Below are 12,579 nucleotides of genomic sequence, written 5' to 3' on the forward strand. Positions count from 1 at the left end.
TCTAGGGATGCGACCCGAGTCCTGAACCCTGGAGGCTCGGGGCCAGCCTCGTGACCAGCAGGGGCCGCTAAAACTCTACAGGAGAAATTCCCCCACTTGATTTTCCAATGAGCACTGATTTCTGAGAACATGATGCTATTTTGAAACATTGACTTCCTTAAACTGCACATGAGAAATCCTTTACATATACATGCCTTTATTAAAATGGATTTTAGGGTTACAATATAATGGTCGTTCCTAAATGCAATAAACTTGAAATGCACTGAATGAGTTTATTCTTGGTTCAAGAGGTAAATGATTAAAAGCTTTATTAATAAACATTATAAAATGATTACAAATATATTTTTGAACAACCAATCTCTGGATTCATGCCCCTTCTCTTAATTAAGTACACTAGACTGCCATCTGCTGGATATAGACTATAACAACAAGGACATTCAAAAAAAGAAAAAAATGGCTATTGTCACTGGTAGGTTTAAATTGTTCAAGGCTTTAACTCTTTCAGGCTTAAGTAACATTATAGAGAGACTACCCTGGGATAACTTAATACATAGTTTCAGTCTCCTAAGTTGAAATTGAAATAAAAATAGGCATACATATATCAACAATCTCTGAAGCCCCTTATTGTCTTGCTGCTGCTCTTTCCTCTATGACTCGGATGAAGCCCTTGTATCCAGGCACAGCACTGTGGGTCTGATGACAGGACTTTGTGTCCTCCTCCTAGTCTATTCCTTCCTGTGTTACAGCTAAAGAGCTCCCACCTGACACAAAGGAGTTTTTAATGTGCAGAATAAACGCAAATGTCTGAACAGCAAAACAAGCATGCACTTGAGAGAATGACGTAATGATACTAATGTAATAAAAAAAAGATATATGAGAAATAATGAAGATGCCCCAACCCTTTCCTTGCTCATTAGCAAAGCTTGTTTATACAGTGGAGTCCGAAGTCATCTGGCTACTCCAGTCTGTGTCCAGTTCAGTTTGAACAGGAGCGGTCGGGTGTGGAGTATCTGAGAGGGGCTGGTCTGAGGGGCTGACAGTGTTAAGGAGAGAGAGGTGTGAGTGATTAGAAGTGATTGGATCTGCAGTGACTGAGATAGAGTGGTCAGTGTGAATAGAGGTATCCGGGAGAGAGGGGTGAGAGAGACTGGGGGAGTCTGGGAGGGAGTGGTCAGTGTGAATAGAGGTATCCGGGAGAGAGGGGTGAGAGAAACTGGGGGAGTCTGGGAGGGAGTAGTCAGTGTGAATAGAGGTATCCGGGAGAGAGGGGTGAGAGAGACTGGGGGAGTCTGGAAGGGAGTGGGCAGTAGGATTAGAGGTATCAGGGAGAGAGGGGTGAGAGAGACTGGGGGAGTCTGGGAGGGAGTGGGCAGTAGGATTAGAGGTATCAGGGAGAGAGGGGTGAGAGAGACTGGGGGAGTCTGGGAGGGAGCGGGCAGTAGGATTAGAGGTATCCGGGAGAGAGGGGTGAGAGAGACTGGGGGAGTCTGGGAGGGAGTGGGCAGTAGGATTAGAGGTATCCGGGAGAGAGGGGTGAGAGAGACTGGGGGAGTCTGGGAGGGAGTGGGCAGTAGGATTAGAGGTATCAGGGAGAGAGGGGTGAGAGAGACTGGGGGAGTTTGGGAGGGAGCGGGCAGTAGGATTAGAGGTATCAGGGAGAGAGGGGTGAGAGAGACTGGGGGAGTCTGGGAGGGAGTGGGCAGTAGGATTAGAGGTATCAGGGAGAGAGGGGTGAGAGAGACTGGGGGAGTCTGGGAGGGAGTGGGCAGTAGGATTAGAGGTATCGGGGAGTGAGTGGTGAGAGAGACTGGGGGAATCTGGGAGGGAGTGGTCAGTGTGAATAGAGGTATCCGGGAGAGAGGGGTGAGAGAGACTGGGGGAGTCTGGGAGGGAGTGGTCAGTGTGAATAGAGTGTGCAGTAGAGAAGTCAGTAGGTCCAGGTCTGTAGCCGCTCTCATAGTCCTCCTCTACAGGATCTGTGAACAAGTGAGGAGTCAGTTTATCTGCAGAACTGTCTGAGAACAAAGACAGGTAACAGAGCAGCAATCAGAAAACTCATGTCTAGAATTCTGCACTGTCAGCCTCTCACGCACAATTCATCTACATTCCTTTTCATGCAAAAACAACACCCTTACAAATACCGACGCTGTGGCAGGGCTGAGGCTCTGCACATGCAAGTTTGTATTCAGTGTGTGCGTGTTTTTAGAAAGTTTACAAAAAATTCCATCCCTGAAAAGAAGCTGGAACAGAAAAGAGTTACTGACGGTCAATCAGGCCTGACCCCATGGTGTAAAGGAGCAGCTTGGAGACAGCTCTGGGGGAGTTTGTTTAAGGAAGCAGCAGGGTGTGATCGCTCGGATTGTTATTAACCTTCCTCACAATTCTTCTACTTGTTCTTGGTGAAAGAACCTTCTTTCTTCCAGACCGAGGGAGCGTTGTGACAGTACCATGAGTCTTGTACTTCTTGATAATAGAAACAATAGTTGAAATTGGGATACTCAAATGCTTGGAAATCTTCTTGTATCCTTCTCCAGCTTTATGACAATAAATCATTTTCTGCCTAAGGTCTTCATATAGCTCTTTACTTTTTCCCATATTGACTTATTGGTAATGACAGCAAACATCCTATGCCTAACCCTTTTATAATCTCGAAGAATGTTCACCTACAATCCAGCATTTTCTAGACTTTTCTAGAATTAGGTTCTGCATTATTATATGAAAATATAGCACCTTGTGGACAATACTCTCATCGCATCAAAAGGGTATGAATACTTTTTAATTGGCATTTCTGGAGTTTTGCAAAAAAAATTGCTGAAATAAATATTCCTTTTTTTCCTCGTCCACAAAAGCCTACAGAATTCTTTGTTTTTGAGAAATTATGTAAACTTTTGACTACAACTGTATATATATATATATATATATATATATATATATATATATATATATATATCCACTCCATCAGGGGCCAGAGTGGCTGCCCACGAGTGGTTTACTGGCCACTCTGACCTTGAGTGGGTGAAAATCAGCTTGTACCTTACACAGCACCCTATACGATAGTTTTTATATAAATATATTCTTAAATAGCAACAGTTAAACAGTATAACTAATCCTAAAGTGACGTCATTTCCATCTGAATCGAACGGAATCCATCTGACACAAACTATCTGATCCAAAGATATTTCACATGGCAGTATCAACTCAATATCAAGGTCTGCTGTATATTTCAAAGTAATACTCAAATAATACTTTAACTGAAGAATTATAAACACACATTCTATATCAAAGCTGCTTCTCCCTGTTGCAAGCGAACAGATCTGAAACACTTTTAAAGGGGGCTGAGAGCAGGCGTTCGGTTGGCAGGTGCTTCAGTGTGAAACTGTTCTAGATTGCTGATAAAGAAGCAACTTCAATCTAGAACATTCTCATGAACATTATACAATGGTCATAAAATAGAAAAAAATAGAAAAAAACATTCAATAAAAGGAGAAACTGAATAAATCCGAAGCCCAGACCTGTGACTGAGAGCGGGACCTCCAGGGAGCGGGCGGAGCGCCATCTCCACTGCCTCCCCCAGGTCGCTCTGCACCAATAGCTGCCCTCGTCTCCCTCTGTGAGGCGGGCCATGGTCAGCACGGGGCTGGCCTGAGCGGCAATCACTTTGTCATCCTTGTAGAAGAGCACCTGAGAGAGGGAGGGGTTTCCCCGGACACGACATTGCAAGGTCACCCCCTCTCCCCGAGTGAGGGGCATCAGGGGAGCCTGCAGGATCACCAGCCCGGCTGCAACACAGACAATGACGATGCACTGTTAGCTCCATGAGGACTCCTGCAATGACGATGCACTAAAAAATCTGCAATTGGTGTGTTAATAAAAAGTGGTTTTATTACCCCATTGAAGATTTGTATGAATTGACTTACTGGAAACCAGTATCTTGACAGGGTCACTGCACAGTGACTGGCGGGCTGGTGAGGAGCTCCTGTCCACTCGACAGGTGTAGTCTCCGCTGTGGTAACGAGAAGCATCTCTTATTGTGTAGTTGGCACCGTCCAGCCGGTCAGAGTACGTCTCACGCACAGGAATCCCATCTCGGTACCAGCTGTACCTCCAGCCCCCAGCCTGCCTCGCAATCTCACACCTCAGAGTGACGCTCTCCCCCACGAATATCTCCGGCCAGCCAGCCTGCAGGGTCAGCACTGGCTGCGGTGCCAGCCCTGAAAGGGAAAGAAAAGGGGGTCTATATTGAGGAGCTTCAAACACCACTTTAGGGAAAGATTCTTTTGTAAGCTAAAACCACTTTCAAGGAAAGTAGATGCAAACCTGCACCACACTGTGTACTGGGTGATGAACCATATTCTGACATTCCTCCAGAGAGTATTCTTTGAAATGATTGCATAGTACCTTCAAGAGCTCCAAACTGGGTCACTGCAGACATAACTGAAAAGAAAGAACAAACAGATAAGGGGAGGAACAAACACACACACGCACGCACACACACACACGTACGCACGCACACACACCCGCACGCACACACACACACACACAAGCAGGACATCTTCCTAACACTTGTAACGCGACTGAGCACTTGGTGAGAGATAGGGAAAATATATCAAAGCAGAGCCCTCAGCATCATCTCCTCACCCTCTCCTCACCCTATCTGTGATACCTCTATGAATATTTCCAGCTATGAAGCTATTTCATTAGTTAGTAAAGGGTTAATAACTAATGAAATACCCTTTCCTTGCTCATTAGCAAAGCTTAATTATGCAGTGGAGTCTGGAGTCATCTGGCTACTCCAGTCTGGGTCCAGTTCAGTTTGAACAGGAGCGGTGTGGAGTGTCTGAGAGGGGCTGGTCTGAGGAAAATAAGCAATTTTTTTGCAAAACTCATCAGGGGCCAGAGTGGCTGCCCACGAGTGGTTTACTGGCCGCTCTGACCTTGAGTGGGTGAAAATCAGCTTGTACCTTACACAGCACCCTATACGATAGTTTTTATATAAATATATTCTTAAATAGCAACAGTTAAACAGTATAACTAATCCTAAAGTGACGTCATTTCCATCTGAATCGAACGGAATCCATCTGACACAAACTATCTGATTCAAAGATATTTCACATGGCAGTATCAACTCAATATCAAGGTCTGCTATATATTTCAAAGTAATACTCAAATAATACTTCAACTGAAGAATTATAAACACACATTCTATATCAAAGCTGCATCTCCCTGTTGCAGGCGAACAGATCTGAAACACTTTTAAAGGGGGCTGACAGCAGGCGTTCGGTTGGCAGGTGCTTCAGTGTGAAACTGTTCTAGATTGCTGATAAAGAAGCAACTACAATCTAGAACTTTCTCATGAACATTATACACTGGTCATAAAATAGACTTAAAAAAAAACATTAAATAAAAGGAGAAACTGAATAAATCCAAAGCCCAGACCTGTGACTGAGAGCGGGACCTCCAGGGAGCGGGCGGAGCGCCATCTCCACTGCCTCCCCCAGGTGGATCTGCACCAATAGTTGCCCTCGTCTCCCTCTGTGAGGCGGGCCATGGTCAGCACGGGGCTGGCCTGAGCGGCAATCACTTTGTCATCCTTGTAGAAGAGCACCTGAGAGAGGGAGGGGTTTCCCCGGACACGACATTGCAAGGTCACCCCCTCTCCCCGAGTGAGGGGCATCAGGGGAGCCTGCAGGATCACCAGCCCGACTGCAACACAGACAATGACGATGCACTGTTAGCACCATGAGGACTCCTGCAATGATGATGCACTGTTAGCACCATGAGGACTCCTGCAATGACGATGCACTGTTAACCATGAGGACTCCTGCAATGACGATGCACTGTTAGCACCATGAGGACTCCTGCAATGACGATGCACTGTTAGCACCATGAGGACTCCTGCAATGACGATGCTCTGTTAGCACCATGAGGACTCCTGCAATGGCGATGCACTGTTAGCACCATGAGGGCTCCTGCAATGGCAATGCACTGTTAACACCATGAGGGCTCCTGCAATGGCGATGCACTGTTAGCACCATGAGGACTCCTGCAATGACGATGCACTGTCAGCACCATGAGGACTCCTGCAATAGCGATGCACTGTTAGCACCATGAGGACTCCTGCAATGATGATGCACTGTTGAATCTTCCCTTGTCAGTGGACCCTGGTATGTTGTCACTGGTTTTTCTCTTAACATGGTCGGTTCTACTGTGCTTTGCCACACTTCCCTGCTTTTTAACTTAGTGTCTGCTTTTTAACCTTTTATCATGTTTTACTACACGTTGATATGCTGTATAAAACAAACAACAAATGTGATGAAAATGTTTTGGGGGGGGGGGCATTTTATGCCGTATGAGCATTAAATAACTTCACACAGTTAGCAGAACTTTTTATTATTTGTTAAATAAAAACAACATAACAGAATCAAAATTGAGTCCCACAGTTCATTTTAAGTTGGAGCATTTCAATTATCAGATGTTCCTCTCCTCAGTCTAGTTTCACTTCCTGTGCAGCATGTATTAGAGCCCTACGTTGACCTGAGCCAGTCACTTTAACCCTGCAGCACTTCGGGGTGGGGGGGTCCTAATCCTTGCTGCACAGGAAGCATGGCGGCAAGATAAATGGACCGCACCCAGACTAAAAAATCTGCAATTGGTGTGTTAATAAAAAGTGGTTTTATTACCCCATTGAAGATTTGTATGAATTGACTTACTGGAAACCAGTATCTTGACAGGGTCACTGCACAGTGACTGGTGGGCTGGTGAGGAGCTACTGTCCACTCGACAGGTGTAGTCTCCGCTGTGGTAACGAGAAGCATCTCTTATTGTGTAGTTGGCACCGTCCAGCCGGTCAGAGTACGTCTCACGCACAGGAATCCCATCTCGGTACCAGCTGTACCTCCAGCCCCCAGCCTGCCTCGCAATCTCACACCTCAGAGTGACGCTCTCCCCCACGAATATCTCCGGCCAGCCAGCCTGCAGGGTCAGCACTGGCTGCGGTGCCAGCCCTGAAAGGGAAAGAAAAGGGGGTCTATACTGAGGAGCTTCAAACACCACTTTAGGGAAAGATTCTTTTGTAAGCTAAAACCACTTTCAAGGAAAGTAGATGCACATTGCAAGGTTCCTTTGCCTCTCAGTGATATTTGCAATTGCTGTCATTGCAATGACTCAGATATTGTGTTTATTTCTTTGCATTTCTGATCAGTCTGTGTTAAGGTGACTATGAGTTTAGGAGCTGCTTTTCAGTTCTAGATCCCTGTCATAGAAATATGCAATGCAGGCTAGAATATCCCAAATGTCTTTATATTATTAAGCGTCAGCACCATCGCGAGCACAACAGTGTATTATTGATTCAATAAAAAGGAAACGTAATCCGAAGTGGCACGTCACTAGATGGCGCTGGCTCTCACTGCAAACATCCTAAAAAAGTAAAGCAACAATTTAACTCCCCAGGGGAGAATACCTTTAAGTAAGGCTTGAAAACAGAAACTTCTTTACCCCAGCGTCGTACCAGATATCACGTTTTTAAAAAGTTTTCTATAACATGTGTTTCTTTCAAAACTGCACCTTTGAGACCTGCTGTTTATAATGAATGGAAGTGCATGACAGATGAGATTTTAACTACCCCACTATAAAGGGGTTAAGGATCATAATAGAGCTTCACTATACATCTGTAACTTACAAAAGTTTAAAAGATCAAGACCTAAAGAGAATCAGGCCTAATTCCACGGGTGTCTATCTGCTCTATTTGTGCCCTTGCAGTAATTATTTAAATTACATTTCGATTCAATGAAAGAAAAACAACACCACTGGTTAACTTAAAATGATATCATTTGCAACTTAAATTAAGAACCTATCAATGTACACACAATCATATATAATGACAAACTTTTTCACATCACCCAAACAGTGATGTTACATATCAGTTTTGCGGGTTGTACAATGACTGTGGCGGATGTGCAGGTTTTAATGTCTATTTGCAGGTCTGGCCCACGAAATGCGGGTCACTTGGGTGGTCTGCAATATTAAATACGAATGCAGGATTCTGCAAACCTGCACCACACTGTGTACTGGGTGATGAACCATATTCTGACATTCCTCCAGAGAGTATTCTTTGAAATGATTGCATAGTACCTTCAAGAGCTCCAAACTGGGTCACTGCAGACATAACTGAAAAGAAAGAACAAACAGATAAGGGGAGGAACAAACACACACGCACGCACACACACACACGCACGCACGCACACACACCCGCACGCACGCACACACACCCGCACGCACACACACACACGCACACCCGCACGCACGCACACACACCCACACACACACACACAAACACACGCACGCACTCACGCACACACACACACGCACGCACACACACGCACGCACACACACCCGCACGCACACACACACACAAACACACGCACGCACTCACGCACACACACACAAGTTAGCAGGACATCTTCCTAACACTTGCAACGCGACTGAGCACTAGGTGAGAGATAGGGAAAATATCTCAAAGCAGAGCCCTCAGCATCATCTCCTCACCCTATCTGTGATACCTCTGTGAATATATGAAACTATTTAATTAGTTATTAAAGGCTTGTCAACTTGCAACATTTCTTGAAGTGCTGTCAGTGCTAAACATTATTCTTAATTCTCATTATCTTATTCTATTACAGGGCAAGTGTTTTGGTCTTTCTTTGTTTTAAGGTCCTGTTTTTTAATTTAAAACAGTCTGTTTAGTATGGCTTCTACTATGAAAGTGGATGGCAGAGACACATTCTACTTGATATATAATCAATAACTCTTATACACATCTGTGCGATAATAATAATTCCACTCCGGTGTAGCGTATGTTTTGTATGCAAGGCTACAGTACTCCTGTGTAGTTTCGCTGTTTTGCTGCACCCGTTTAATGTGCACCGCAATTTAAACAATTAGCTGCAAATAATGAAGGCAGTTTTATTTCCAGAAACTTGTGTTTTCCATAGATGACGCTCCATATTTATAATGCAAAACGGTACTTACAGATTACCAAGAAGAGTTCACGTCTCATTTTTTAACTGCACGGTAAACTTCTTCGATACAAACACCCGTTAAATCGCAGTGAGCTCGCTGCGCAACACGACTGATACTAGGCTTTCGTTTATTGCGCAATGAACAGTTGGGTAGTGGTGGGTGATGAGCATTGTAGTTTCAGTTTCGATTATTGGAGCCAGATTTTGTTTTTCTGTTTGTTAACTCAACCGTCTAAACACAGCTCAGTCCGTTCAGTACAGTTTCTGACGTTGAATCCTGTACTGTTAATTTGCATTGGATCACATATACCATATGATCTTCAGTGGCGTTTTGTGAAAGGTTTCATGAAAACAGGATGATTGTACAGGGCAGGCACCGACAGTAGTTTTTGTTTCACTGATAACACAGAACAGATGTTTTCAATGGATCCATTTTGTAACAACCTTCTTTAATATAGAAACATGTGTTGCAAAGCTGTATGGTTCATGTTTTGAGGAACAGATACTGATCTAGCGGTTTGATTCTTTATTTTGAACTTTAAGGAACTAAAAACGATGTTGCGGCATCAGACTTTCATTTCCTGACCAAGCCCATGAGCGCTCATGCAGGCTTCACAAGAGCAGCCTTTTCATTTGGACGCAACGGAGGCAGGTAGGCTATGATTATTTCAAAACATTGCAATTGCATTGCAGTTACACGTGTAGTTACAAAGGGTCAAATCGTGTAAGCTATAGAAATGTGTAAGTCTGAAATATAAATATTTATAAACTGTCACAGCAAAAGATGTATTTTATGCATTGGTTTGCCACTGTTTTGTCACCTACGTTATCAGTGATGGAAGACAAGAGACACTGACATATAGGCTTTGATATGGTCTATCCCCGTTTATGACGTCATGCAGTGTCCTTCAGTTCCATCATCTCAGAGGTATCAGAATGCAGGACTGTGTTAAATGTGTCATTCTGACTTCCTCCTTAGTGATCAAACACTGCCCAATCTGTTACAATCTTCAAGGTGGTATCCGTCTTGGCAAAACCAGATGAAAGAGTTCCACACTCAGCCCGCCTGCATTGGAAGAAATAGGATAATACCGCTGCACTGGGGACTCAAATCCTTTTACTTGTATTTGGATAGTGAGGGGGTTCTGAGTGGGCTGAGTTCTATATAAATATACACTGGCTCTTTCACACAGTTCCTCTTTTTATAGAACAGAATCTCAAAAGCTAGATAGAACTGCAACATCTGCAACATGCCATCATGTTATAGTTCTGACCACTGCACGCCAGCACATCGATACCTCAAGTCCCTAACGTACAGAACAGGTCCTGAACGGCTCCTGTACCAGTTCGTCTGTTGGGATTGTGGAGGCTGGTTTGTTGATGCAGCCTCAAGATAGCAAGGCTGTGCAGTAGTAATGCTGTGGGAGGCTAATGGGTCTGCTGGGGTTTTTTAAGTGAAATAACACTGATATTATAGTGGTAACACAATGGGGATGGATTTTAAGTACCCCTAAAGTTCAGACATTTAATGGAGACACGTTTATTTTCTATGTTTTTCAGTTGGCTGGCAAGGGATCAGTTCATAGTTCTGTGTGACGCTCCAAAGGGGGCAGTTTGGAGCATCAAGAACAGAGATGGCTTCTGATGACCAAACCGAGCATCTTCTGCACAAATACTCCGATAAACCCGATCCGAGCGATTCAGGAGACAGTGCTGTGGCTGACCTTGTGGCTCCTTGTCTAAAAGAGGGTGAGCTCTACCACGTGTTCATCAGCTACAGCAGTGTAGACTGCAGCTGGGCCCACGGCTTCATCGACAGGCTGGAGTCAGCCCGGTCCGGCCTGCTGACCTGCTATCACGAGAGGGACTTTATACCCGGGAGGACCGTGCTGGAGAACATGGCCGACTGCATCCAGGCCAGCCAGAAGGTGCTGCTGGTCCTCAGCAAGGACTTCCTGCAGAGCCGCTGGTGCCTCCTGGAAGCCAACCTGTCCCTCTTCAGAGACTGCATCGAGCACAAGCCTGTGCTGCCCGTGCTGCTGGAGCCCTGCACTGTGCCCCTGCACCTCAGCCACCTCACCTATCTGGAGGCAGGGGACCCCGACTTCTTCAGCAAGGTCCTCAAGGTCCTCTGCACCCCCAACCGTCTACTGAGCAGCTCCACCGTGGTGCTCTTCCAGCCCCCCTCTGTCTACAATGGGAAAGTCCTACTCACCCAGCAAGCTGTGGAAGGGGAGGACCTACCAAACTGGAAAGCGGGGATGTTCAGCACCATAATGGTCCCCGATCAGCTCCGATTGGTCCTGGAAGAACCTGAAGCTTACAGGAAGGCTGTGAGTGTGATCAACAGTGTCCCCACTTCCAGGTTCTGCGTCAGGTATCTCTGTGTGCGAGTGGTGCTTTGCATTGTATTGGCACTGCTCCTCTCCTCCTCGATAGTGTTAGGAGTATTGACGTCAGCTGGAGTCCTAACCCATTATAATCCTTCAGCCAACTCCCTCCTTGCTCGGTTGCCAGTCGGGCTGTGTCTGATGGTCGTTGGGTTAATGATGATCCCAGCCCTGATTCAGATCACAGCCTGCTGGGCTAAAAGCAAAGGGAAAGAAAAGCTAAGAGAGATGCGTCTGCGAGCCGGACAGGCCAACGTGATTCTGACTCGGGAGAAGCTCCTGGTGGGCTGCGAGTCGAGAACCAAGCTGCACTTCATCTACCTGTCCCTGGAGGGCTGCAGGGAGACTTTCCGCAAGACCTTCCAGCGCCCAGGCAGCCCTGCGGGAGGGTGGGAGGAGCACTTCCACACAGCCCTGCTCTACTTCTCCTCAGGATACGCCTGCTGTGTGACGAAAAGGCACTTCCCCTTCCCCCAGCCCCCGGACATGGGCCCTGGGCACCAGGAGAGTGGAATAATATGCTTCTGCCAGTATGTCTCTCTGCAACTAGGCAGAGGGGTATGGGCATAGATTGAGCAGGAAGAGGCTGAGGCCAGTGGGAGGCTCCCCCAGGGCAGAGTCTGCTTCCAAGCTGATGCAGTAACCACCACGACCAGCATGGGACCAAGAACATCTATACTACAAAACTATACAATAATTGCTACTTCAGATGTTCTAAAATACACTTTGCACAGATCTTATCATGTCAAACCGCTACCTGCTCATTTATTTTTGGGTGATCAGAACAGAGATGGTAGGCACTGCTACGATCCTGATCTATTAGAGGGCAAAAGAAAAAAGGGCAGCAAATCCTGCTGGAACTCGTTTGTCTCACGGAATGCTGGTGCCCCTACACCGCAAACTACACCTGGGGCATGTAAACAAACTTGCCTGTCAACAAAGTGTTCTTTATGATAAAGTGAAAGTGCAGCTAAACTGTGACACAAGTTAGTAAATTGACGATTTGAATGAGATTGTAGGACACAGCAGCTCCGCAGCTTTACTAGCTCAGATTCATAACCCAGTACTGAAATATCCACCTTGGTTCAATTCTACATCAGGATTTAAAAACAAAAATATATATATATGTATCTTGACCTGCTTAAATTAGGTTAGGTCACTGTAATAAAAAT

The 12,579-nt window shown here is 45.6% G+C and overlaps 2 protein-coding genes across 3 annotated transcripts; one reads left to right on the forward strand and one right to left on the reverse strand.

The window, feature by feature from the left end:
• Window positions 1–291: 291 nt before the first annotated feature.
• On the reverse strand, window positions 292–9,148 carry LOC117430278 (uncharacterized). Of its 2 annotated transcripts, none has more exons than XM_059001425.1 (8): window positions 9,028–9,148; window positions 8,131–8,166; window positions 6,711–7,004; window positions 5,437–5,703; window positions 4,399–4,434; window positions 3,918–4,211; window positions 3,513–3,779; window positions 292–1,976 (listed from the first exon to the last, which is right to left on the reverse strand). In XM_059001425.1, the coding sequence occupies exons 1-8, from the start codon at window positions 9,053–9,055 to the stop codon at window positions 928–930; spliced, it is 2,271 nt and encodes a 756-aa protein (XP_058857408.1). In that variant the 5' UTR covers window positions 9,056–9,148; the 3' UTR covers window positions 292–927. The 2 variants fall into 2 exon arrangements, with proteins under 2 accessions (XP_058857408.1, XP_033906043.3); XM_034050152.3 differs by having other exon boundaries at window positions 4,318–4,434.
• A 103-nt stretch (window positions 9,149–9,251) lies between these two features.
• LOC117430280 (uncharacterized) lies at window positions 9,252–12,574 on the forward strand. Its single transcript, XM_034050156.3, has 2 exons — window positions 9,252–9,669; window positions 10,578–12,574. Exon 2 carries the CDS (start codon window positions 10,652–10,654, stop codon window positions 11,975–11,977), a length of 1,326 nt encoding a protein of 441 aa, XP_033906047.2. The 5' UTR covers window positions 9,252–9,669; window positions 10,578–10,651; the 3' UTR covers window positions 11,978–12,574.
• The last annotated feature ends 5 nt before the right edge of the window (window positions 12,575–12,579 follow it).

Source organism: Acipenser ruthenus, chromosome 26, assembly GCF_902713425.1.
Source record: "Acipenser ruthenus chromosome 26, fAciRut3.2 maternal haplotype, whole genome shotgun sequence".
Taxonomy (NCBI): domain Eukaryota; kingdom Metazoa; phylum Chordata; class Actinopteri; order Acipenseriformes; family Acipenseridae; genus Acipenser; species Acipenser ruthenus.

What these genes read in the sequence shown, in the direction of transcription:
- LOC117430278 (XM_034050152.3), bottom strand. Translation starts at nt 9,055, where the DNA reads ATGAGACGTGAACTCTTCTTGGTAATCT. An exon ending in TGAACTCTTCTTGGTAATCT is followed by an intron (nt 8,167 to 9,027) that starts GTAAGTACCGTT and finishes CTTTCTTTTCAG; the next exon opens with TTATGTCTGCAGTGACCCAG. An exon ending in CCAGTTTGGAGCTCTTGAAG is followed by an intron (nt 7,005 to 8,130) that starts GTACTATGCAAT and finishes TTTCCCTTTCAG; the next exon opens with GGCTGGCACCGCAGCCAGTG.
- LOC117430280 (XM_034050156.3), top strand. Translation starts at nt 10,652, where the DNA reads ATGGCTTCTGATGACCAAACCGAGCATCTTCTGCACAAATACTCCGAT.